The sequence below is a fragment of the Nomascus leucogenys genome, chromosome 8 (genome assembly GCF_006542625.1).
Source record: "Nomascus leucogenys isolate Asia chromosome 8, Asia_NLE_v1, whole genome shotgun sequence".
Lineage (NCBI taxonomy): Eukaryota > Metazoa > Chordata > Mammalia > Primates > Hylobatidae > Nomascus > Nomascus leucogenys.
Genome location: NC_044388.1, coordinates 65,913,956 through 65,939,477, shown reverse-complemented (window position 1 = coordinate 65,939,477; position 25,522 = coordinate 65,913,956). Strand labels below are relative to the sequence as shown.

General features: G+C 42.1%; 1 protein-coding gene across 1 annotated transcript in view; it reads right to left on the bottom strand.

The window, feature by feature from the left end:
- Window positions 1-25,522, bottom strand: part of CAP2 (cyclase associated actin cytoskeleton regulatory protein 2) — a 162,776-nt gene that overhangs the window by 71,467 nt on the left and 65,787 nt on the right. Inside the window, exon 4 of the mRNA XM_003263543.4 lies at window positions 24,759-24,836. Coding sequence (XP_003263591.1) covers window positions 24,759-24,836 — 78 coding nt within the window. The remainder of the gene's footprint in view (window positions 1-24,758; window positions 24,837-25,522) is intronic.

The window sequence follows — 25,522 nt, the reverse complement described above, 5'->3', positions numbered from 1 at the left end:
GAGACTTCATCTCTACAAAAATTAAAATAAAACTAACTGGGCATCCCTGCTACTTGAGAGGCTGAGGCGGGAGGATCACTTGAGCCCAGGAGTTGGAGATCAGCCTGGGCAACAAAGCAAGACTCTGTCTCTACAAAACAAACAAACAAACAAACAAACAAAACTAGCTAGGCATAGTGGCACACACCTGTAGTCCCAGCTACTAGGGAGGCTGAGGTGGGAGGATCACTTGAGCCCAGGAGTTTGAGGCTGCAGTGAGCCATGATGGCACCACTGCACTCCAGCCTAGGTAACAGTGTAAGACCCTGTCTCAAAACAAAACAAAACAAAAAAAACTGGGCCAGGGCGGTGGCTCATGTCTGAAATCCCAGCACTTTGGGAGGCCAAGGTGGGCGGATCACCTGAGGCCAGAAGTTCGAGACCAGCCTGGCCAACATGGTGAAAACCCCGTCTCTACTGAAAATACAAATATTAGCCGGGTGTGGTGGCGGGTGCCTGTAATCCCAGCTACTCAGGAAGCTGAGGCAGGAGAATCGCTTAAACCTGGGAGGCGGAGGTTGCGGTGGGCCAAGATGGTGCCGCTGCACTCCAGCTTGGGCGACAAGAGCAAAACTGCATCTCAAAAACAAACAAACAAACAAACAAACAAGCAAACAAACAAACCCACCTGGGGGCATTCTGGGTGATGAGGCTGTTGAGCCAGACAGGCATTTGCTCTTGGGGAGCTCTAAGAGGATTTAATGAAGAGCAGTGGCCTAGCTGGAAGTTTAGAATAACTGACCTGTCAGGGAGGAGAGAGTCAAAGGCAGGGCAGGGGGACAGCACCAAGTCAGAGCAGACACCAATTGGGAATGTTTCTCAGGGGCTTGATAAGTGACTGGGGAAGTCCACAGCAAGGGGGACAGGAGGAGACGGCTCTGAAAGGCAGGTAAGGGACAGGGCTTCCAGCAGGCATGAGGATGGCTTCTTTTCTTCAGTATCTTCAGCACCTGGCACATAGTACGTGCTCAGCAATTAAGTGCTGAGTTAATGAATGAGGTGAGCAAGAAAAGTGATGGCAGTGGGGGACACAGAGGATGATTCTGAGTTCCTTGCTTGGAGGTTGCTGTTTAAAACTGCAACTGCCTCCTGCCAATGCAATCAAGGAGAACTGCAGGGCTCCATGAGCAGAAAAGACACAGCTGAGTCCTCCGCAGTGGCTCAGCCTGGAAGCCGGGGCGACCGTGACAGTATGTTGCGCGAGCACTTCCAAATATCCTGGCATGTCCACAGGACACGAATGTGGGTTCCAGCACATCTTACTGGATCCTAAGTGGAAGGGTGACTTCAGTTGGCCTTTGGATTATAGTAACAGAGTGGGTAAGAGAAAACATGTTTAGATCCCTAGCCTTTAAACATCTAATCGATGGTATTTTGAGGCTGATTTCTAAAGAATAATCTTGGTCATCTTATGATATCCTGGCCATGCTTAAACACTGTCAGTTATTTACTTATTTGTTTATTTTTTGAGACAGGGTCTTGCTCAGTCACCCAGTCTGGAGTGCAGTGGTGTGATCTTGGCTTACTGCAGCCTGGACCTCCTGGGCTCAAGTGATCCTCCCACCTCAGCTTCCCAAGTAGCTGGGACTACAGGTGTACACCACCATGCCGGGCTAATTTTTTTGTATTTTTAGTAGAGACAGGGTTTTGTCATGTTGCACAGGCTGGTCTTGAATTCCTGGGCTCAAACTATCTGCCCGCCTTAGCCTCTCAGTGCTGGGATTACAGGCATGAGCCACCACACCTGACCCACTGTCAGTTATTTATCTAGGTTTTTCCCTTGAGAAAATTTACTTGAGCTTAAATTATCAACTGTCACAACTTCCTTGAATTCTACTTCCCAAGATTTTGCAGAGTTTTTCTATCTCATTGGTTTGTTTAATGTATTTTTTTGAGAGACAGGGTCTTGCTATGTTGCCCGGGCTGGCCTCAAACTCCTAGGCTCAAGGGGTCCTCTGACCTCAGCCTCCCAGATAGCTGGGACTACAGGTGCATGCCACCATGCCTGGCTTATTTTACTGGATTTTAGAACATGTTTGGCCACAAATATATTAGAGGTGATTGTTGTGTATGAGGGACTTTAGGCTTTCAGAATTGGTATACCCAATGTTCACTGCTTCACCCTTTGAAAGTTATAGTGCCGTGGATTGTGGGAACACAAACAGGATGTCCTTCTCCCATTCCATCCTTCCCCTCCTCATCCTCAGAAGCCTCTGCACTAAGTGGTGGCTTGGCAGAGCCTGCCGTGGAGAGGTAGTTTGAGGGCTACTTCTGTAGAAGGTTCTTATGCATCTCTGGTTCCTAACAATGAAGGAAAAGAGTATTTGAAGCAGGACAGCAGGAAGCCAAACCTGGGGAAGACCTGGCTGGCATTTAGATTTCCATTTGAAAATGCATATACTTTTTGGAAAAGTGTGACCTTGTCAATAATTACTAACCCCTGTAGTTATCAATTAATCCTTTTCCGGGGTCAGTGGAAATCAGCCCAGAGTAATAAACAGACTGACAAGAAAGGAAGATGAGTGGGTGGGAGGTGGGAGTTCACATGGCAGGAAAGGGTTGGGGTGGGTCCAAAGTCACCATTCCTGTCGTTTTCCAGCTAGCCCTAGACCTGATTCTCACTGGTTACCAAACCTGGGAAAGCTGGGTGGCACCGGTAACCAGAGGCTGGTGCCCCAGGCTGGAAAAAGCCCAGTTGATCACTGCAGGTTCTTGGCAAGTTCTGTAACTGAACATCTGCGGGCTTTGATCTCTCCATCTGTACGTGGCATATAACATTACTACCCACGTGCTCTAGCATGACATTTTGAAAATTAACTAACAGGTGATAAGAGAATTTTGAGATCCTTTAATTAAAAGGTCCCTCATAAATATTCACATAAATGCCATCAGTACTGTTTATAACGGGACTGAGAAAAAAACCCCTCAGGACTGGGGATCTAGTTATTTCACTATTTCTATTTGCTATTCTACTTATCTCAAATTCTCTCCCTGACGAACACCCCAACATCACAAAACAAATACCGTCCCTTCTACCCTCCTGTTGCAAGTAAAGAAATTGGACAATAGTGCTTGAGTTTTGCATTTTGGAATCATTTCAGAGAATCTTCATATTCTACCTATAAAGAATCATTTTCAAAGACAGTGAAATAAAATCATCTTTGGTGAAGAACAATTTGTAGCCAGAGAAGCAACAGGAAAAGGATCCTGAGACAATGACACAATGCATCTTCACCTGTAGAAGAAATGGCTCCAGGTGTCCAAGGCAGCTGCCGAATGGTCTCAAAACCACTTTCTCTACTGGGTTTTATTACTATAGACAATGCTACATAAGACAAATCTGCCACCGTCACATTTCCTGGTCAGCCACCTATGTATTGCTTGCACGGACCCGGCTCCACATAAACACTACCCTCAGACTTGACTGACACAGCACACATGCTCAGCCTCAAATGTATTCCCTTTGATTTTTCAATTTGTAAACTACCCAGGAAACATGTTAGATAGAGATGAAAAGTGAGGTGTTTACAAACTGGCAATGAAATATGATATTTATCCTGTCAGCTGAAATGAGTCTGACAGATGTATTTTTTTGTTAAAATTAAAATTGTGAGCCATATCACATTACCCTTACGATGCCGCCAGATGCGCAGCGTATGTCTGACAAAGAGGCATCCCTGTGGTCATTTGAGCCAGGCTGCGGGTTCCAACAATTCATGGCACAGGAGCTTGTGACAAGGCCTTGCCTGAGAAGGGGGAGCCCCACCCAAGCATTGAATACACAGACACAGACTCGTGAAACTGCTATAGAAATGATTCTTTTCTATCCTTCTCTGCCCACAACATCTTCGCTATCAGGGAAGAGCTCTGGAAAGAAAATGAATGGAGCCCATCATCTTTGATTTCGGTCTGCCAAAAAAATAGAGTCCATCCGTCTTTGATTTTGGTCTGCAAAAAAAAAAACAAAGGGAGTCCATGGTCTTTCATTTTGGTCTGCAAAAATAGTTCTCATCTCAGGCTGGCAGACCAAGGACATAAGCTTGGGAGTGTAGCAGTTGCCACTCTGCTCTCTGGGACTCTTCTCACTGGACTCATACAACTCCAAGCAGGAGTGACCAGAAACAGACAAGAAGCACACAGGAGAGAACCTACGGGGCTATTTCCAGGGCAAGCTCCTCTGGGTTTTTTCAGGGTGCTCGTGTGCAGAGTTCATGAGTGCTCCTTATCACTGAACAGTGGGCTGGTGGCTCCTGGTGTGAAAACACCCCCGTCAGCCATGCCGGGGAGAGGAATCTCTCAGCAGCCTTGATGGTTGGGCTTCTGGAAGCCTTTGTGGCACAGTGGTGGAGCTGGGCATGTGAGAATTCTCTATCAAGGGGCCCTGGGGCTCCATGAGAGTTTGCATTTCCATCTTTCATACCTTTCCTTTAGGAACCAGTACTTGGTTCTTTCTCACAGGGGCCTAAGCCCTGCCTTATCCTATTGTAAGAATGAATCCCAGTCCAACTGTGTCCTTTGACGTCACCTTGTCTGCACCCTGAGGAGCTGGTCTAATCTGGGTATGTCTCCCTGGAGTGTGATCAAATGCACACCAATGCTGCTCCTTCACTTTTACGTGAGTTCTACGTGTGCACGTGAAGTCTCAGGAAGTCACCGAGCTTTTCATATGACTGTCCACAAAAATTAGACAGGAAAACAATGGAGGAAAAAAAAGAATTCAAGAAAATTGCTGAATGCTATCTATGTACTCTGCACTTTTGGGAAGGAGTTTCACAGATGGTAATCCCTCCTTATATTTTTATCTGTAAGATTTTAGAAAATAAGAAAACAAGACACAACAAACACAGTATGATAGGCTTCATAAACAATAAAGAAATCGAATAAATGAAATCCCACCAATTGGCAGCCTGACTCCTATGAAAACACACTTTTGCAACTTAAAGGGGCAAATGGGCCTGGAACTCTCCACCTGAGCAGGTCTGAATGGGCTCACGATGAAAGCTTCCAAAGAGAGAGAGAGAAGAAGCAGTTACTGGTACAGAGGAATATGTGATGGTGTAAGCCAGGACATGCTAGAACAACTGGCCCAAATGACGCCTGCATTACACAGATAATAACAGTAGAACAATGCCTGACAAATCTAGTGTTACGGGCTGAGTGGTGTGCCCCCACTAATTCATATGATGATGTCCTTAGCCCAAGTACTTCAGAATGTGACCTTATTTGGAAATAGGGTTGTTGCATATGTAATTGGTTAAGATGAGGTTGTATTGCAGTAGGGAGGGCCCCTAGTCCTGTATGACTAGGTGTCCCTATGGAAAGGGGAAATGTAGACACAGAGACAGACACATAGGGAGAAACCACGTGAACATAAAGACGGAGTATGATGCATTTACAAGCCACGAAACACCAGATTGCCAGCAACCCTCAAGAAGTCAGGAGGGAGTCTCAGAAGAGATTCTTCCCTTGGGCTGTCTGAGGGAGCGTGGCTTTGCCCATGCCTCGACTTTTTTTTTTTTTTTTTTGAGATGGAGTCTCGCTCTGTCACCAGGCTGGAGTGCAGTGGCGCGATCTCAGCTCACTGCAACTTCTGCCTCCCAGGTTCAAGCGATTCTCCTGCCTCAGCCTCCCAAGTACCTGGGACTACAGGCGCACGCCACCATGCCCAGCTAATTTTTTGTATTTTTAGTAGAGATGGGTTTTCACCATGTTGGCCAGGATGGTCTCGATCTCCTGACCTCATGATCCCCCACCTCGGCCTCCCAAAGTGCTGGGATTACAGGCGTGAGCCACCGCGCCCAGCCTACACCTTGACTTCTAACCTCCAGAACTATGAAGGAATACGCTTCTGTTGTTTAAGCCACTAACTTTGTGTTATTTTGTTCCAGCAGCCCTAGCTGACGAATACACCTACAAAACAGAATAAGGAAGCTCAAACTTTGAAGGACAGAAAGGAAAGATTGTGATGAGTATAAAATTAGGAACAGAGATAACAGAAAATTTATTGGACTGAAATAGAATTTTGGCACGAACATCATGAGAATCCAGAGAAAGACACTCACTCAGTGGTGGGTGACTTCCCATGCCCGAACTCTCCTTCATATGCATGTCTGTCACCTTAAAGAAATAGAAAGGCCAAGGCAAAGCTTTAAAGTGATCACAGGTAAAGAGAGCTGGTATTTAATGACATGGAATAGTAATTAGATTTCTCTCCTTAGACTTGGGAGGAGGAGAGGACGGGGTGGAAAAGCTATGACAAGGTCAAGAGAAGGTACTTGCCCAGGGTCATTTTGCTCTTTGAAGGCAGAGAAGGATATTTTCAGACTTAGAAAAGCTGACCAATTAAAAATATGGTGGCGGGCGCCTGTAGTCCCAGCTACTCAGGAGGCTGAGGCAGGAGAATGGCGTGAACCTGAGGGGGGTGGAGCCTGCAGTGAGCGGAGAACGCGCCACTGCACTCCAGCCTGGGCAACAGCGAGACTCCATCTCAAAAAAAAAAAAAAAAAAAAAAAAAAAAAAATATGAACAGTGTGTCACATAGAAACGTATCCATTTTGCCACTGTAGGAAACAAAACTAGACAGAGATTTATAAGGACATATTTGAGAAACGAATCAGAATGTTATGCAAGGATTAACAGAATATAATGGAAATGGTTAGTAAATTAGCAAATAAATTCTTGGAACTATCAGGTATTAGCAGAATCTCAAAAAGGATCTCAGATAATAACTACAAATAATGAACAGCTGAAGAGGAACAAAAGATTCTTTTTGTTTCCTAGAAAAGAATCCAAGTTTACTTAGTTAATTGAAATAAATAGAAGCAGTTAAAATGGTTTTTCTGGAATATATTGTTGTTAAAATGTTAACATCAGACTGCTTAAGATTATCCTTTGACCAAGTTCAGAAAGAAAGAGTTTAAAATCTGCCATAAAAACTACAGAAATGAAAAGAGAAAGCAAGAACGACTACAATAAAGATACATTTACTTGGGCTTCAGGACAAATGACATACCAAAAAGCACGTGTGAACAGCCTAAACTTGCTTATTAGAATTAAAAAGTAATTGACCGGATTAAAAAATAAAATTCAACAATCTTGTTTAAAAAATATACATATTTATGCTGGGTGCAGTGGCTCACGCCTGTAATCCCAGCACTTTGGGAAGCCGAGGTCACCTGAGATCAGGAGTTCTAGACCAGCCTGGCCAACATGGTGAAACCCTGTCTCTACTAAAAAAAATAAAATAAAATAAAAAATACAAAATCAGCCAGGTGTGGTGGCACACACCTGTAATCCCAGCTACTCGCGCAGGAGGCTGAGGCAGGAGAATCACTTGAAATCAGGAGGCGGATTTTGCAGTGAGCCGAGATTGTGCCATTGCACTCCAGCCTGGGCAAAAAGAGCAAACTCTGTCTCCAAAAAAAAAAAAACAAAAAACACATTTAGCACCAAGTCATCTTGGCAGATGGGGTGGGGGAGAATGGACTGAGATTGAATCTGTTTGTGTGAATACCAGAGCAAAGACACTTCAGGCACTCCCATTTGTCAGGCACAATTTCTCATGCATGAATCCTGCTTCTCTCGCAAGTCCCAGTTCAAGGGACCCCTTCCTTGTGACCTCTTCTCCAACTCCCCAATCCCTATGCGGTGTTCAGGACTGCTACCTAGGGCCCCCCACCAGCTCAGTACCTATTACAATACCCTTATTACCATATACAAGGTTTAGGTTTATCTTTTGCCCTTGTTAGCCTTTGAGCTTTTAGAGAAAGCAGTTCTTGGTGTCTCCAAACCCAGCTAATCAAATTATGGAATACACTACACCTGTTAAAATGAAGAATATACAGATTAGGAAAAGAAGGATGGACATTTTGGGCCCTTACATGAACAAAGACACATTATACATGTTCATAGCACTTGGGCTGTCCAATGTGATTGGGATAATGGATTTGCTGTGGGGGAGAAGTTTTGGAGGAGAGGACTCAGAGGCTGAAATAAGTTGCAAAGGGCCTTTAATGTCACCCTCTGCAGTCTGGAATTGATTGCATAGGCAATGGATTATGGCAGCATTCCTGATTTGCTTTGTTTTCTGCTTGTTTGCTTTGTTTTGTAGCAACAGTTACGATGATAAGAATGGAAGACAGACTGGAGGTGGGGAAGCTTTGAGGCAGAGACTGGTTGAAGAGGCCATACTGTAGTGTCTGTCAGAGAGTGGTGGGATTGTTTTTCTTCTATGTCTTTTCTTCATTTCAGAGATTTTGAAAAAGCAAGCTTGTAATATCCTTATATTAAAAAAATTAAGCTGGGCGCGGTGGCTCACGCCTGTAATCCCAGCACTTTGGGAGGCCGAGGCAGGCGGATCACGAGGTCAGGAGATCGAGATGATCCTGGCTAACACGGTGAAACCCCATGTCTACCAAAAAAAAAAATACAAAAAATTAGCTGGGCGTGGTGGCAGGCCCCTGTAGTCCCAGCTACTTAGGAGGCTGAGGCAGGAGAATGGCGTGAACCCAGGAGGCGGAGCTGGCAGTGAGCCGAGATCGCGCCACTGCACTCTAGTCTGGGCAACAAAGCGAGACTCCATCTCAAAATAAATAAATAAATAAATAAATAAATAAATTAAAAATATCTTTTTCTCTTCTTCTCTCTTTCTCTCTTCTACCCCTTCCTTTTTTCCTTCCTTCTTTCCTTCCTCCTTGCCTCTTTTCCTTCTTTCATTTTTACTTCCGTCCTCCCTTCTCCTCTTCTTCACTCTCATCCTGCCTTCCTTTCCAAATTAGAGCAAATGGGAATGAAGTGAAGTTTTCACATTCCATAGATTCTCCTGGTTAGGGCATCATCAGGACTCAGAGATCGGCTGGATGTGGGGGCGAAGGAAAGGAGGAGTCACAAGGACTTAGGCGTTCTAGTTCAAGAGACAGGGTGGCTTGAGGTTCCATCAACTGGGAGAAAGAATGAGGAGGGAGCCCAGCATCTGGGGGAGGTGTATGTGGTACAAACGCACTGCATTTGAGCTCTTGGAGGACACCCAGGCCCAGGGCCGTGCAGCAAGAGCCTTCAGCTGGAGACGTACAGTGGGCACCACGAGCAGATGAGTGACGGACCCCACCATGGGAATGGATGAAACTGACAGGGGAGAGACCAGGTTTGAGAAAGTCCTCTTCTGATGACATAGAATGAATCTTAAAGGGATATGTACACTTCAGGCATAGAGGGAAGAAGAGAAGTCAGAGGAAGAAATGAAGTAAAACAGACAGAAAGCATAGTGTTATTACCCAACAGAAGGAAAAACTTTGAGGAGGGTGATGGTCAGCAGTAAAAATTCTTCAAGGAGGCTGAATGGAATGAGGACAATTAGGAAGCAAGCAGGGCACTGGGAAAGTCTTTTTTGGTCAAATAATAAGGAGGAAAGACAGAGGACAGGAGATTAAAAAGTGACAGGGAAGTGAGGGCATGACATCAGGGAGGACAGAGTGTTCCTAAGAAGGCTGGCAGCAAAGAGGAGGACAGAGACATTTTAGGCAGTGAAGGAAGTTGTTTTTGTTTTGTTTGGTTTGGTTTTTTTAAACAGAGAAAACTGATTTGGCTTGTAGACTAAACAGAAGGATCCAGTAGGGAGAGAAAGAAGGAAATGATTGATTAGATAAGGTTCTAGGGAAGGTAGGAGATCACATCAACAACATGAAAAGGGATATTTATAATGTTATCAGATTAAAAAAGTATTCTGAATAAAAAGTAATTGAAAGGCCCAGTGCGGTGACTCACGCCTGTAATCTCAGCACTTTGGGAGGCTGAGGCGGGTGGATTGCTTAAGCTCAGGAGTTTGAGACCAGCCTAGCCAGCCTAGCCAACCTAGCAAGACCCTGTCTCTACTAAAAATACAAAAAAAAAAAAAAAAAAATTGGCGTAGTGGTGCACGTCTGTGGTCCCAGCTACTCAAGAGGCTGAGGTGGGAGGATCACTTGAGCCTGGGAGGCAGTGGTAGCAGTTAGTTAAGATCACACTACTGCACTCCATCCTGGGTAACAGAGCAAGACCATGTCTCAAGAAAAAAAGCAGCTGAGGGGTCACTATAGGATTGCAATAGATACAGCCTATCTAAGAGAGTAAATGTTTATGCCCAAAGCAACATAAAATTTTATATATTATACATAATTATTATTAATGATATATAATTAATATATTTTGTATATTATATATTTCATGTATATAAAAAGTGGAAAATGCAAGAAGTAAAATTAGTAATTACATAAGCTAAAACTCTGCTTAGGACATACCTGAACAACTAAACAAAGAACAGAAGCAAAGTTAAAAATTGTAATCATTAAGAAAAAACTAACAGTTATATGAAACAACCTAAATGACAGGATTACATTTAAATCACAGTTTCTTTTCAAGAAAAATAGATCTTTCCCCAAAATTAATCACAAAGATCTATGCTATTCCTTATCTACATGGGAACAATAATTTTTTCATAAGCAATCCATAGGTCAGGAGATAATTATGGGATCTTTCCCCAAAATTAATCACAAAGATCTATGCTATTCCTTATCTACATGGGAACAATAGTTTTTTCATAAGCAATCCATAGGTCAGGAGATAATTATGGGGAGGTTTTAATGATGATCTTGTTAAGTATGAATCTCCTCTGTGCATCCCCTAAGTATGGGGAGAAAACCCTCTTCCAGACTCCTTGAGTTTCTCTTACTGTAAAAAGTAATTAGAGCTGACTTTCCACAAACAGAAAGACAAGAGGAGGTTTTCAGAGACTCATTTAATAAGTGATCTTGGGAAAAGACCTTAATCATCTCAAATTTCTGGGGTCTGGCTGGTTTTGGATGGTTTATTCATTTTGTCTCTTGTTGAGCACTCATTATGAGCACTGGACACAGAGCTGGGCATTCCCTGTCAGAAGTACTGACTAATCATATTCTATTCTATCAGCTTCTCCCTGGTACTTACTGGCCGTCATTTCAGTGATTATTCACTACCTAAGTCAGCACTTAAACTGATTTGGAGACTGGGAAAACCCAAGAGCATCAAGAGTCAATGTAAGGGAAACAACTAAGTTTAGGGAACCTGACTCGAAATAAAGGTACAAAAATAAGTCAAGGAAATGAAAGTGGCCAGATGACATGCTGTAACAGCACAGGCAGCCCTGCATCTCACAGTTACACTCTTTCATTATTGCCTTGTTACTAATTAACGCCTACACTTCAGCTTCCCTGCCTTGGAGGCTGCAAAAGATGGAGAAAGAAAGAAGAAAATAAGGCCGGGCGTGATGGCTCACACCTGTAATCCCAGCACTTTGGGAGGCCGAGGCGGGTAGATCACCTGAGGTCAGGAGATTAAGACCAGTCTGGCCAACATAGTGAAACCCTATCTCTACTAAAAATACAAAAAATTAGCTGGGAGTGGCCACACACCTGTAGTCCCAGCTACTCAGAAGGCCGAGGCAGGAGGATCACTTGAACCCGGGAGGCGGAGGTTGCAGTGAGCCGAGATTGCGCCGCTGCACTCCAGCCTGGGCGACAGAGCGAGACTCTGTCTCAAAAAAAAAAAGAAAAGAAGGAAGAAAATAAGACCAAAGTGGTTCAGAGAAGTATTGTGGGAAAAAGTTCTAAGGTGCATAGTCACATGATCAGCTCACAACTCCCTCCCTCATTCTAACTGACAAGCCACAGGGATAGGATTATCTTTCTCTACCCGCTCTCCTCACATACTTCCGGTTGTTCTCGTCTGTCTCCTTTTCCCATTTAAGCCTTGGGAGACGGCAGAACAAAGAAAAGTTGAATGAAAAGACCGGTGCCAAGGGAGCCCTCCCCAGTGCACTCCTGGGTACAGCCTCAGAATGCTGTGATTCTTTGATTGTTACTTTTGAAAAAGATAATCCAATCTCATCCAATCTCAAGTGTGGTATTAGAGAATTACAGAGTGATTTTGAACATATCTGTCCAGGCCAGAGAAATGCTGTCAAGAGAGGAAAAGACAAGAGCTCTCACTTAATCACAAAAAATGTTTTAAAAATATGGGTGGTCCAGTGCTTTTCTACGAAAAGACATTTCAAATTCTAAAGAGTCAAATAAAATTATTATGGATGATTACCTACTATGGCCATCCATCATCAGCTTCAGATAGGTAAGTTATGATATAGACTTTTTTTTATGAGCTATATTGCAGTTAGAATTCATTAGCAACTCTTATAATCAACGTGAACAGTATATTTTAACCACTTTACAGGACCTGGAGCCACATTTTCCCATTTTAAATAATTAGAAAGGTTTTAGTTGTATCTTGGTTTGTATGATGTATAGTTTGTCCTGTCTGTGCTTAATTTGCTGTCAAGCTGGTAAAATATGAAGCTTCAAATTACAACCCTGCTCCTATGGGAAATATAATCCAATTATGACTATCCAAGAGGAATCCTGTACACATTCAACTATAGGATATTCAGCCAAAGAAAATGATGGGACTCCTGTTGTTCAAGTCATTTAAATCCAATTTGTGTGATGTGTTGGTCATTATTCTATATAGAGAGTCCATCTGCACAGAGACAGGATAAACCCTGAAGTTCTTCTGCGCTGCAGTTTCTGTAGTTCAAGCTGCATAATTACCATCTTCAGAGGAGTGACATTGGACATTCACAACAATTTCATTGCCTGAAGAAAGTACCGTTTTTCACAATTTACATGAAAACTCTGCACAGGGAAGAATCCATCTAATTGGAACATTTTTCAGCAGCATTTAAATATCAGGCCAGCTGGATCTCCACAGCCCATGTGAATTTAATCAGCACATTCTTCCCAGAACCTATATTCTATAATCATTGAAGGCTTGAGCGACATCTGTCACCCAAATCTGGTTGCCGTCATTTCTCATCGTTAGCGCCACACATCTAGAAATGAACCATTCCGTGGTCCCCTCAAAGGCATTCATTTAGTAAAAGGGGGTGTAAGAGAAACAAACCTTTGAAATGAAATGCCTCACCAACACCATCTCGCTTGTTCTTTTCTAATCTTCCCATTTCCCATAAGGAATACTCTTTCAAAGCTGATCCAGGACTTACATGTTACCAGTTATGCTGTCAATTGATAACTAAGTCCTTACCAAACATCAAGTTCCTTTTCAGTAAAAGATAACAGCATCACCAAACAACAATGTCCCTCCTTCACTCTCCCTTCCCTGCACCACTGTAATCCATGAACCTAGCTTTCCTTTCTTTCTTTTTTTTGTTTTTGAGATGGAGTCTTGCTCTGTTGCCCAGGCTGAAGTGCAGTGGCAAGATCTCAGCTCACTGCAACCTCCGCCTCCCAGGTTCAAGCAATTCTCCTGCTTCAGCCTTCTGAGTAGCTGGGATTACAGGTGCACATCACCACATCTGGCTAATTTTTGTATTTTTAGTAGAGACGGGGTTTCACTATGTTGGTCAGTCTGGTCTCGAACTCCTGACCTTGTGATCCGCCTGCCTGGGCCTCCCAAAGTGCTGGGATTACAGGTGTGAGCCACTGTGCCTGGCTGAACCTAGCTTTTATTCCTCAAACAAAACAAGTGACTTGGAACCCAAGCCTCTCTTCTCATCAAACTTGGCATCTAATAAAAAATATTGTGAAGACCACAATATGTCAGAAAAGCAAAGAGATATCAACTCTAAAGATCCCTGAGGCTCTGCAAATCTTGTAGAGGGGATGGATATGCACAAAAAATAACAGTAGAAGTGTTTCTACAATAATTATTTCAGAAGTTACTTGTGGTTTGACAGAGACTGCTATATAGGTGCTGAGGAAGTTCAAATAACATCACCCTGACCTTATTTTCCAAAGTATGTTCTCATACAAATGAAATAATAGATGTAGACGTGCTAAGTGCTCTGACTACTATAGAGTAGGCATGCAATAAATACTTAGTGAAAGAAAAGCCTGAAAAATGAATTAATGGAGTTGAGGAAATTAAAGAGGGCTGCAGTATGTAAGATGAACAAGGCCTGACAAAGATCTGAAGCAACTACTTACAGGCAAATTTATCTAACAAACGATTCCAGATATGGAAACACTAGTTCTCAAAGCAGTGGATGCACCAAAACCTGACAAGACCATTTTTTTTTCCTGTTTAGTTTATGGGGAAAAAAAAAATCAAACAAGAAGGACATTTTCAAGGTGCTTGCCACTATAAACTTAAATATGAAGCTGCACTAGGGGAAGGGATTTGGAGAATAGAACAAAAAAAAACTGTGTTTTTTTCCTCTTTCTTGATTAGTTTGAAAAATGTCTTTCCTCTTAAACAGACATCAGCTAATCAGGGGAGGGGCTAAAAAATGGAAAATGGTAAACTTTGGTCTTTATTATTCTGGCAATGTTGACTAGCTCATTCAAAATTTTATGTTTTTAAATCTCTGAAAGGCAGAGTGTATTTCAATTAGCTTGGTATACAGCAGTTTTTCTTCTCCTAAAGACAATTATATAAAATTTATTTAGATTATTTGTAGTTTTAGTACTTATGGAAGTGCCTGCATTTTCAATTAAGAGCTAAATATACAAATTAAAAGTACTGCACGGTGAAGCTTCAATCGAGCCCTCACTGGTTGGTGCACATAAACACTAATATCAAATGATGGTTTTGTCATGTGATCCACCCCCCCCAGCACATACAAATATAGAACATGACCATAAAAAGTAACAAAGCATGCCCTCTGCTAAGTAATTTATGACAGCAGATCCAGACTGGAATGCCAGCTGGAATTACCTTCTCCTTGCCTTCAATTTTCACATATACAGCTTTGTACAGATGATAGAAGCTATGTTCTGCAAAGAGGATCTAAGTTAAGGCTGCTGAAACAATTAACAAATAGGAAATCCAAATAAAAGGTCAAAATATGTTTGGCTTTTAAAAAGATTTGTTGAATGACACAGTGACCTCTTTCTAAATTACTTTTTGATTCAGGTCATGAGAGAAAAACTTGCAACCCTTAGAACTTTTTATATCACATTTGATGGTGGCTAAGCAAGCAAATATTGAGCTTCACAGCGGAAAATGATATATCGTTGATAATTATTTTATTAAAAACATAAAGTGATCTCAATATTTAACTAAATGGAGAATAAAAATTCCCTAGTCAAATATTGGTACATACACAGTTTTATCATTTATGTAGCATTTGCCATCAAGGCAGTCTGGAATTCTAACGAACTCAGTATAGAACAGTTGATCAAACAAAGGATATTATCCTTCTTTATTAACCTTTACCCCTCAGATAATCTCTCGAATCCCCAGGGTGTGATAACCACCTCACTTCCTTTGGGCAGCCATTCATTATCTAATTCATGTCTTATACAAAGAGAGATGAGCTAATGTGCCTTATCAGATTAAAAAAAAAAAAAAGGTCACCATGAGTGATGTTCCAACAGGACAGGATCTTAGCAAATCCCTTCTGCCTCCACAGTCCTGGGTTTCTAAATACCTATAAAGCTACCAACTCATAGTCACAGCTCACAGGCTCACCCACAGCTTTATGTTGCTAAAGCAAACAGTCTGGGCAGAAGAATGACAGAATTACTCTCTTTTCTGATTACCTCCCTCTCTGCATCCTGATAAACTAATGATTAGCTTTCCTGTTGGGATTCAGCCCTGACTGGGTAGCTTCAGGCTGTCAACTCAAGCAGACGCTGATGATATCACACAAACCCCTGCCTCTCCTTCCTTCCCTGGTGTTTTATTGTGTGTTAACCAGCATCTACATCCAGCACGGGCAGCAGCCCTCACATGCTAGGCACCATGTAATTACCAAGGTAATTCTCTTGCCACTGGAAGGCTCATAGGAAAAGGAAAAAAGGCTTCTTTTTGCCTCATTTCTCCAGCTTCTGCTACTCAGAAAGCTGCTGTTTACATAAAAGCCATCTTGTAAGTATCAGAATGCAACTGGTTTTTACCTATACTACATAAATTATATTTAAGCAGATATTTTAGTTGAACTTAAACTAATACGCTTCTCCAGAAATTAAAAGCATATATTACCTTTGGGTGCTTTTGTGTTGGTAGTGAAGACAGCCAACCCATTCAGCACTATCAATCGAGCAGAAACTTACGCATATTTATGAAGTGAGACTATCGAGGTAATTTGGAAAAGGCCATAAAGTGAGTCATTGGTTTAGATTCTAAGGTGCTACTCCTTCCTGAAACTGTCAATCCAGACCACTGGGAAATACCGCGACTAAATGGCTAAACGGAAACATAACTAAGCGTGATACAAAGAATGAAACTTTTTTACCTTTTACTTCTCTTATAGTTTTTTTCTACTTCCAAGATCAATGAAACAGATATTTAAAAATCCATTAAAAATTGTTGCTGTGCACATATAATTAACAGTAGTTACTCAACAGAAAATTTTCTTGATGCCTTTGTATTAAGAAAAACCCAACTTCATAGCAATATTTCAAAATAGACATTTCATTTTACATTAGGGCCAGAATTACTTTATTGCATTATGTTATCTGTCATATGGCCCTTGACAACAGAACTTAGCAGCCCTAATCATGGCCAAATCTTTCAGGAAGATTCAGCAATTCTGATTGAGCAATGCTATGACATTTTCTGGGCATGGACTTAAGAAACACTTGGGAGTTTGGCTCTGTGCTCCTTCGTTTGCTTTTCCTTTGCAATTTCTAGACTTGCCACTAGCACCAAGTAATTTACCCAAGGTATGCTCTGAGATCAGTCACATGATTACTTTGTTTGGCATTTTTAAATACTGGACAATAACTTGACACCTTATAGTTATGGTAAAACATTTTATAGGCAAAAAGGATAAACTCACTGTAATTAAAAGAAAATTTGAAATATTGCATACATACATAGATACATCTATTCATACCAAAGTGCAATAAAAATTCAGCTGTTAGATTTCAAAGTCTTTCTTGTCTTTCCCTGGACAGCTAGAGAAGTGGGGTATTACTCTGGAAAATCCCTATGAGTTTTTGGAAAGACAATACATTTCCACAGAGAAAGAGCTCATTTTAGCCAATCCAAGTGACTCACTCTGGTGGATTGGCCAAACGCTCACCAAATCTGTTACTTCTTCCTTCCAGGCATAGAGGTGGGTTAAATTCCCCAGTCTCTTTTGCAGCTAGGAATGACCAGAAGGCTGAATGAAGGTGAGGTGACATAGGCCATTTCCAAGCCTAGCCCATAAAACCTTCCTGCATTCTCTTTTCCAATTCAATGGCTGAGGACTTAGAGGAGTTGGGTGCCCCAAGATAGAAGAAGCCTGGTCCCTGAACGACCATGTGGAAGACTGGCAACCAAAAACACTGGAGCAGACCTTATGTGAGCAAGAAAAAACATCTCTTCTGTTAAGCCTTTGAGATTTGGGGACTTTTTGCTAAAGCAGTCAGACAACACTGACTAATAATGAACTTTTCTACTCAGTCGCATGACCCTTGCCTGCTTTTTCTCATTTAATCCTTACAGTAACCCTTTGAGGTAGGAATTATTTGTTATCCCTATTTTAAAGACAAGAAAACACAGGCTTAGAAAGTTTAACTGCCTTTCCCCAAGTGGGTAACTTGACAAGTTGGTTTGCTTAGAGTGGGTCAGTGGATTACCAAGTTAATTCTCCAGTAGATACCGAGAAAAAGATAGAAGACTCTCAAACTTAGAAGACACAGATGAATTTGTTTTTCTTGCATTTGGATTAGCAGAGCTAATGAGTAGAAAATGTGAAATTCAAATCCAAGCAGGCCCAAGTTCAAAGTTTCTGCTCTTGACCACCCTCACAAATTAATATGTTTTATTAAAATCCGGAACATATTTATGCCCACTAATAATCTGGATCTCTCATGCATCTAAATAATTAGCTTAAGTCCTAAGATCACTGCCACTAGGCTTTTTTGCTTAGTTTAATGTGAACAAAGTGTTAACAAATTTGATGACTGCTCCATGCCTTAGAAAATCCTTATTGAGAAAATGCTGAGCGGGGGACTGTGCTGGGCGTGTGCATTCACTCAGAGATGGAGGAATGGCCAAGAGGGGTCGCTAACTCTCCTTCTCCTTCTAATTTTTCAGATTGTATAAACAATGAAAGCAAAGAGAATCAGTTTTAGATGCCTGCTTTATGCACAGGAAGGCACTATTTCCCTTTAAAGTACAAGTTCAAATAAAGACAAGAAAAGGAGAGGGAGGATAGTAGAAACGCTCTCTCTTTCTCTCTCCTCCTTATGGAGGAATACAGAACTCAGACTTCCTAGATAGAATAAAACCCACCGGGCAGCCAATGACCATAAATCATCTTCCCTGAAGTTGAAAAACTTAAGATTTTTTTTTCTCTGTGTGCAGGTACATATTGATTCCATGCAAATACACACACACACACAGACACACACAGACACACACACACACACAGAGATCATTTCACTGTCAGGTCTTAGCAGCACAAGAAATGCTGGAGAAAATAGGGAAAGTGTGAAGGCAGCAGAAAGCCTGCTGTACTTATGGCCCACCAGCTGTAGTTCTCCACCCTCCGGGTGCTTCTCTTTTGCTCCTGCAAACTACTCAGGGTTAGACTGGTGGGACATCAGTGGGAGACCTCCCAGGAATTCCCCGAATGATAGTCTTCCTTGGGGTGGTGCCCATCAAGGCATCAGATGCATGGTTTACCAAAGGTTACCTCTGCAGCTCGGGCCAGAGTTTTGGAGTCACCCATGGTTAAAATTGTTAACACTCTTGTTTTCTCATCTCTCCCAGGTGAGGTGAGGTGGCCTCAGGCCAAAAAACACTTGTTCATGTCAACTAAACACTTTCTACAGTTTTATTTTGACATACAACTCTTATAAATGACTGTGTAGTGTGGCTCTTACATGTAGTGTCTGCAAAAAGGACTCTGGATAGTGAATAAAGGAATGGGCCCAGGTCTACATCCTGGGGCTGGATTATTAATGTATCACTGAATATTGTTTTTTATGTTTGAGAACTAGAAATAACATATCTTCCCTATGCTCACCTGCTGTAAAAGTAAATGAAGAGTTGAGCAAGCCAGGGTGGGGGCTTCTTGGCCATTTTCCATGTGAGAATCCTTCCATCAACTGGAAGAGGATGGGCTTGACAAATTCTAGACTGTAAGAACTATAAGTACTATAAGAACTGGGCCATTCTTTTGCCCAAAGATTATTTATGTGAAATACAACAAGGGGAGACAAGAAAAGCTGAGATGTTTTGCAAATGTTTTATAATATGTTTTATGTCATGAGCACGTAATAAATCAATGAGAAGGGTGCTTCTGAACTTCAAGGTGTGACCACTAGTGCATCTTAAGATCAGTTCAGTGGGTCATGACCACAGCACAGAATAGACTAGAAGAAAAATGTCAGAATGCAGCGCACGTGGTAAGAATACTGTTTTGTGAAACTGGGTGGTGAAGTAAAATATCCTTTTTTCTGTGGGTCAAGGCCAAAATGTTGGAATGTCCTAGTATTAGAGAATGCAAGAGATCTGTTTCCTCATTGCCGAAGTGAGAAAGGAATTTGAAATTGGGGGTCACCATTGTCAATCAGGGCTGTTGAAGAATCCCTTATCCTGCTTCTGCCAGGATAGATGGAAGGGTGAAGGTGGAAGAACTGAAGGGCACATTCTGGTCTGTGGCCTGTGGTCTTATTAAAAAAAAAAATTCAACATGGATAGAACTGGAGATTGTTATGTTATGTGAAATAAGCCAGGCACAGAAAGGTAAACATTGCATGTTCTCACTTATTTATGGGATCTAAAAATTAAAATAATTGAAATCATTGACATACAGAGTAGAAGGATGGTTACCAAAGGCTGGGAAGGGTAGCAGGGGAGCTGAGGCAGGGAGGTGGGGATGGTTAATGGGTAAGAATATAGTAGTTAGAAAGAATGAATAAAGCCTACTATTTGATAGCATAACAGAGTGACTGTAGTCAACAATAATTGCACATTTTAAAATAACGAAGAGTAGGCCGGGTGCTGTGGCTCACATCTGTAATTCCAGCACTTTGGGAGGCCGAGGCAGGCGGATCACGAGTTCAGGAGTTCGAGACCAGCCTGATCAACATGATGAAACCCCGTCTCTTCTAAAAAATACAAAAATTAGTTGGGTGTGGTGGCGCGTGCCTATAATCCCAGCTACTCGGGAGGCTGAGGCAGGAGAACTGCTTGAATCTAGGAGGCTGAAGTTGCCGTGAGCCAGGGTAGCGCCACTGCACTCCAGCCTGGGTGACAGAGCAAGACTCCGTCTCAAAACAAACAAACAAACAAACAAACAAAAACAAAAAACGCGAAGAGTATAATTGGGTTGCAACACAAAGGATAAATATTTGAGGGGATGGATACCCCATTCCCCATGACGTGGTTATTATGTATAGCATGCCTGTATCGAATCATTTCATGAACCTCATAAATACATATGCCTACTATGTACCCACAAAAAGTTTTAAAAAATTATCTTAGAGTTCAGCAACAAGGGAATTGAGAGAATCCCTATTAGTTTTCTATTGCTATGTTACAAATTACCACAAACTTAGTGGCTTAAAACAATATCCATTTATCATCTCACAGTTTCTGTAGATCAGAATTCTGGGCCAAGGCAGAGCTAGGTTCTCTCTCAGGGTCTCACAAGGCTAATATGAGCCACAACCGACCACTCATGTTGGTTTAGTTTTGCCTTATGCTGTGGCAGCAAGAGTGGTCACCTGCATTCATTAGCAGGATCCAAGGGACTCCCTGGAAGGTTCTCCAGCCCTGAAAGATCTTCCCTCCCCAATGCCCAAAACTCCTGTTAAAGATTCATTTTATACTCTTTTCTCTCAGAGCCCTGTTACAACGCTAAGTAAATAATTATATGAGTCATTATTTAGTAATTCATCCACTAGATATTAAGCTGACTTGCAACAGATAGCTATATAGTGTGCACAAGAAATAAACCTCTGCAGTTATCCATCACTAAGATTTTAGAGATGTTTGATACTGTAGCATAACACGGCCTACTTTGCTACAGAAATGGTAGGGGAAGAGAATATGAATTCGAGACTTGACTACCAAGGGATTCTGTGCTTGTTGGGATTTTGGATGGCAGTGACTAAAGTCTTGCTGCTCAGTGTGTAGTGGGAAATCAGCAGCACCAGCATCGCTGGGGAGCCTGTTAGAATGGCAGACTCTTGCACCCCACTTGAGACCAACTGAATCAGACTCTGCACTTTAACAAGATCTCCAGATGATTCAAATGAATACTGAAGTTTGAGAAGCAGTGGTCTAGAGACAGTTGGAAATGAAATTCTGAAGCACCTGAAATAAATCTGAGCTTGAATTGTAACAGCGAGAACCATCCATACAGCACAGGATCCAAAGTGTGGTCTCTGGACCAGGATTATCACATCACCTGGTGACTTTTTAGAACCGCAGAATCTTGGGACTCAACCAAGACCTACTGAATTGGAAGCTCTGTAAGTGGGGCCCAGCAGTCTGAGTTTTGACAACCCTCCAGGGAATTGCCATGCACGCTAAAGTTGGAGAATCGCTGTTGTATGTCAATGAGAGCTGAAATTATAGCAGTTAATTCTCTTCCTCCTGAAAGAAGGAGGACAGTAAGACACAAATGGTTATAATAATTGTTCCTACGAGAAAATATGATCTGCATTATGATACTGATCTTTAAGATGCATCTTCTAGAATGCATACTGGGTGGATCAAGGTCTGGCCATAGACTGTTTTCACAACTGTGGCGATTGTGTATGACAGACGCAGTTGACAGCAATGACTTGAACATACCCTGAGAGTGATCTTGTATGGCAGATCCACCTGAATGTGTGTTCAGAGTCTGAGACTAAGGAATCTGGGAGTGGCCAACCTGGAGATCCGTTGCTCTTCTATGAGGAACATTTGAGCCCCTGGTGCTTGCTGGGGAACGCCGTGGAACACTGGCCATATGGGGGATGGAGGCCTTTAGTTTTAGGTTAAATGAAGGTTACCAGGTGGAGGTTGTTAGAGGGAGGATGTTACATGAAAATGCTACATAAATAACACGCCTGTTGCAAGTGGTTGTAGTTCTTCTGTCCAGCCCTCTGCTACTGGGTTCTCTCCCCTGCATGCAAGTCCCCAGTAAAACCCCAGGTCTTGTTTGCTGGTTGTGGGTCTCTTCTTCAGCCCCTTGAGCCTGTGCTGTCCCCACTGGAGTGGATAGGGGTTCCGAACAACATGTGGTGATCTCTCAGGTCTACTTTTCTCTCAGGTGGAAGTAGTAGGACGGTGTTCTGAATAAAGAGGAAAGGGAAGTAGAGGGAAGGGCCAGGAAGGGAGGTAGCCATCATAAGCCTGCTCTGCATTTTGCTGGTCCTGGTCCAGGCCTTATTGCACATGGAGCACTGTGGTAAGTGCTGCCAGACATTTCCAGTGCATGCCTCCCTGGGAACCAGTTTCCCTCCCCTTTATCAAGAATTCAATAGAGCCAGGCACAGTGGTTCATGCCTGTAATAACAACTCAGGAGGCTGAGGTGGGAGGTTCACTTGAGCCCATGAGTTTGAGACTGCAATGAGTTAGGATTGCACTACTGCACTCTAGCCTGAGTGACAGAGCAAGAACAAGAACCCATCTTTAAATAAAGAAAAGAAAAAAAAAGAGAGAATGCCGTAGAGTAAGAAAGGGAAACTGTAGATATGACCCAAGAATCTGCACAGCCACATGCTAGGCCACACACTGTCCCTGACCATGGCTCATGCTGGAATGCCACAGACCCAATGCATTCATTCATTGTTCATTCACTCACATTTTCATCCAACATTTAGTGAGTGGCTTTTTTGTCTAAGGCCTGCAAAGCCATTGGAGAGGCCACTTGTTCTGAGGCTTAGGGAAGGGATGGAGTGGTAACCCAGTGAGGAAAGTCACAGTTCTTCTTCTACCTGAGAATCTCAATTGGACCACCTCTCCTTCCACTTCACAGAAAAGGCAGGCTAAGGCTGAATCCACAACACATCACTTTGCGATTTCCCAGTTTCACTTTGCTCTTCTGCAAAGCAGAGATTGAGAAGAGCAAGGAGGAAAATGCATCCATGGTGGAATATGGAATATTTTCACCCCTACAGAGCCTCCTACCTAGGCTGTGAGCTAACTCCTTTCACGTGGAGGGAGGTGATATATCCATTTCGGGTGGGGGCTTACAGCTCTGGTTGAAAGTCAGAATCACCCATGAAGCCCATAGAAATCTCAAAGCCCAGGCCACTCCTCAGACCAACGAAGTCAGAGTCCCTTGGGTTGGGACCCAGGTACTGGTATTTTTTAAAATTTTGCAGGTGATTCTACTGCACAAGCATGGCTGGGAATGTCCGTTCCAGGGAGGGTCTTGGATCTCCGGTCTTGCCCCTTTATGGAGCTGAGTGTCATCCCCTGAAGGTCAAAGTTCTGGATTCCCAGGATTCTTAGCTCAAAATTTTCAATTTCAGGAGTTTGTTTTATAATTCAAAGTGAGCTATTACATTTAAGCTATTGTGTCATAATGTATGCTCAATTTATTTTTTATTTATATAAATGTTCTTAAACTTCAGATGCAGAATATTTAGCCAAAAGAATAATTTTTATTTTTTTTCTGATAAAACAAAGTATGCTGGTAGTAGGACTACTTTTTAATGAATAATTTCATTCGTGACACAATCAGCATGTTCAAAAGTTATTATTATGAACCCTTGGTAGAGGGAACGCAGTTATTTGCATGACACAATGTCAGTAGTTTGGGCAGGTGGTGATCACGCTTTGGTTTAGAGAATCGGAAATTTACAGGGCCTGGGGAATGAGACGGACTTCCGCCAACCATTACTTTGCTCTTAACATCTGTTCTCACAATTTTATTCCTTCTGTATTAAAATTTACCATGGGCCTTACTTGGTAACTTTACGATAGATTAAAAGTTGTTAAAATTACTACATTGGTAATATTGTTGCAGTTAGCATCAGATCCTCTCACACCTCTAAATATCTTTAACCTAAGAAAAGTTCATTCATATTTATGGTGGAAGAGAAAGGTGAGGTGGACTAAGTTCTTATAGAGTCATGAAAATTCTTTCCAATTTTGGTGTTTTGAGAATGAGGATTAGCAGCATGGGCATCATCCAGGAGCTTATTAAAAAGCAGAATCCTGGGACACAATCCAGGCCTGATGAACCAGAAACTGCAATGCAGCTCCGTAGATGACCCATAAACACAAAACACTTAACCACCGATTCAGCCCATCTACGCTACTTAGGAAATAGGAGCTAATAAAATCCATACATGGAGGTTAGAGATGATCATAGATGTGAACAGTCTTTGGTAACAAAGCAGCTCAAAATCTGAGCTAAAAATTAGTTATAAACACTTCCTTGATTATAAAAAAGTTGTGAGACTAGTATAAAGATGATGACACAAGTCACCTCACCTTTTAAACTGGTAATGTCCATTTGTTACAATAAGAATTTGGCCATAATGATATATTAGTAGTAAGAAGACACACTGCTTTTTTTCTTTTTTTTTCGCAAATGGCATACTTAAAAAAAAAAAAACTTGTCGACTATTAATGAGATTATGAGAGAGAAGAATTTTTCTATACCATGATCCAGATTAGAGACAGAACCTACACGTGCTATAAGTCTCATTTTTAGGAGGTCGACTATAATAAATGCTTTTGTTGCCTCCTTGTTTTCCATCTTACACTGCCCATACCCTGGGACACCTTCCCTCTCAGGACACTCTCTTACCTCGTGGGGTTGTTGGTACTGAGAGGCCATCAGAAGGAAAGCCCGCTGGGCCTGGAAAGCGCTGTGCACCATTTCTGCCTGGGAACAAAGAGGAAGATGGCAGTTTCAATGTTTGACTCTTAAAAATTGTTACCATATAATCTGGCAATTCCACCCATAGGTATATACCCAAGAAAAATGAAAATATATCTTCACACAAAAACTTGTAAATGAATGTTCATAACACCATCATATACAAACCAAAAGATGGGAACAACCTGAATATCCATCAACTCATGAACCAAAAAAACAAAATGTGATATATCCATACAACAAAATATTATTCAGCATGAAAAAGAGACAAGGTACTGACACCTGCTACGACGTAGGTGAACCTTGAAAACATTATGCTGAGTGAATGAAGTCAGTCGCAAAAGAGTACATTTGTATGATCCCATTTATATAAAATGTCCAGGAGAAGCAAATCTATAGAGACAGAAACCACTACCGATGAGTGGGTGCTGGGGCTGCTGGGAGGGAGGAATGGGGAGTGAACTGCTAATGGGTATGGGGTTTCTTTTGGGGGTGGTGAAAATGTTCGGGAAATAGACAATGATGATGGTTTCAAAACTTGGTGAATATACTCAATCACACCCTTTAAAAAGGTGACTATTATGACATGTGAATTATATTTCAATAAAGCTGTTAAAAAATGTTTGAGCCCCAAAGCGCATTTGTTTTCAAAGGCTGTCTCTCTCTTAGCCTCTTTCACACTGTGCCCAAAC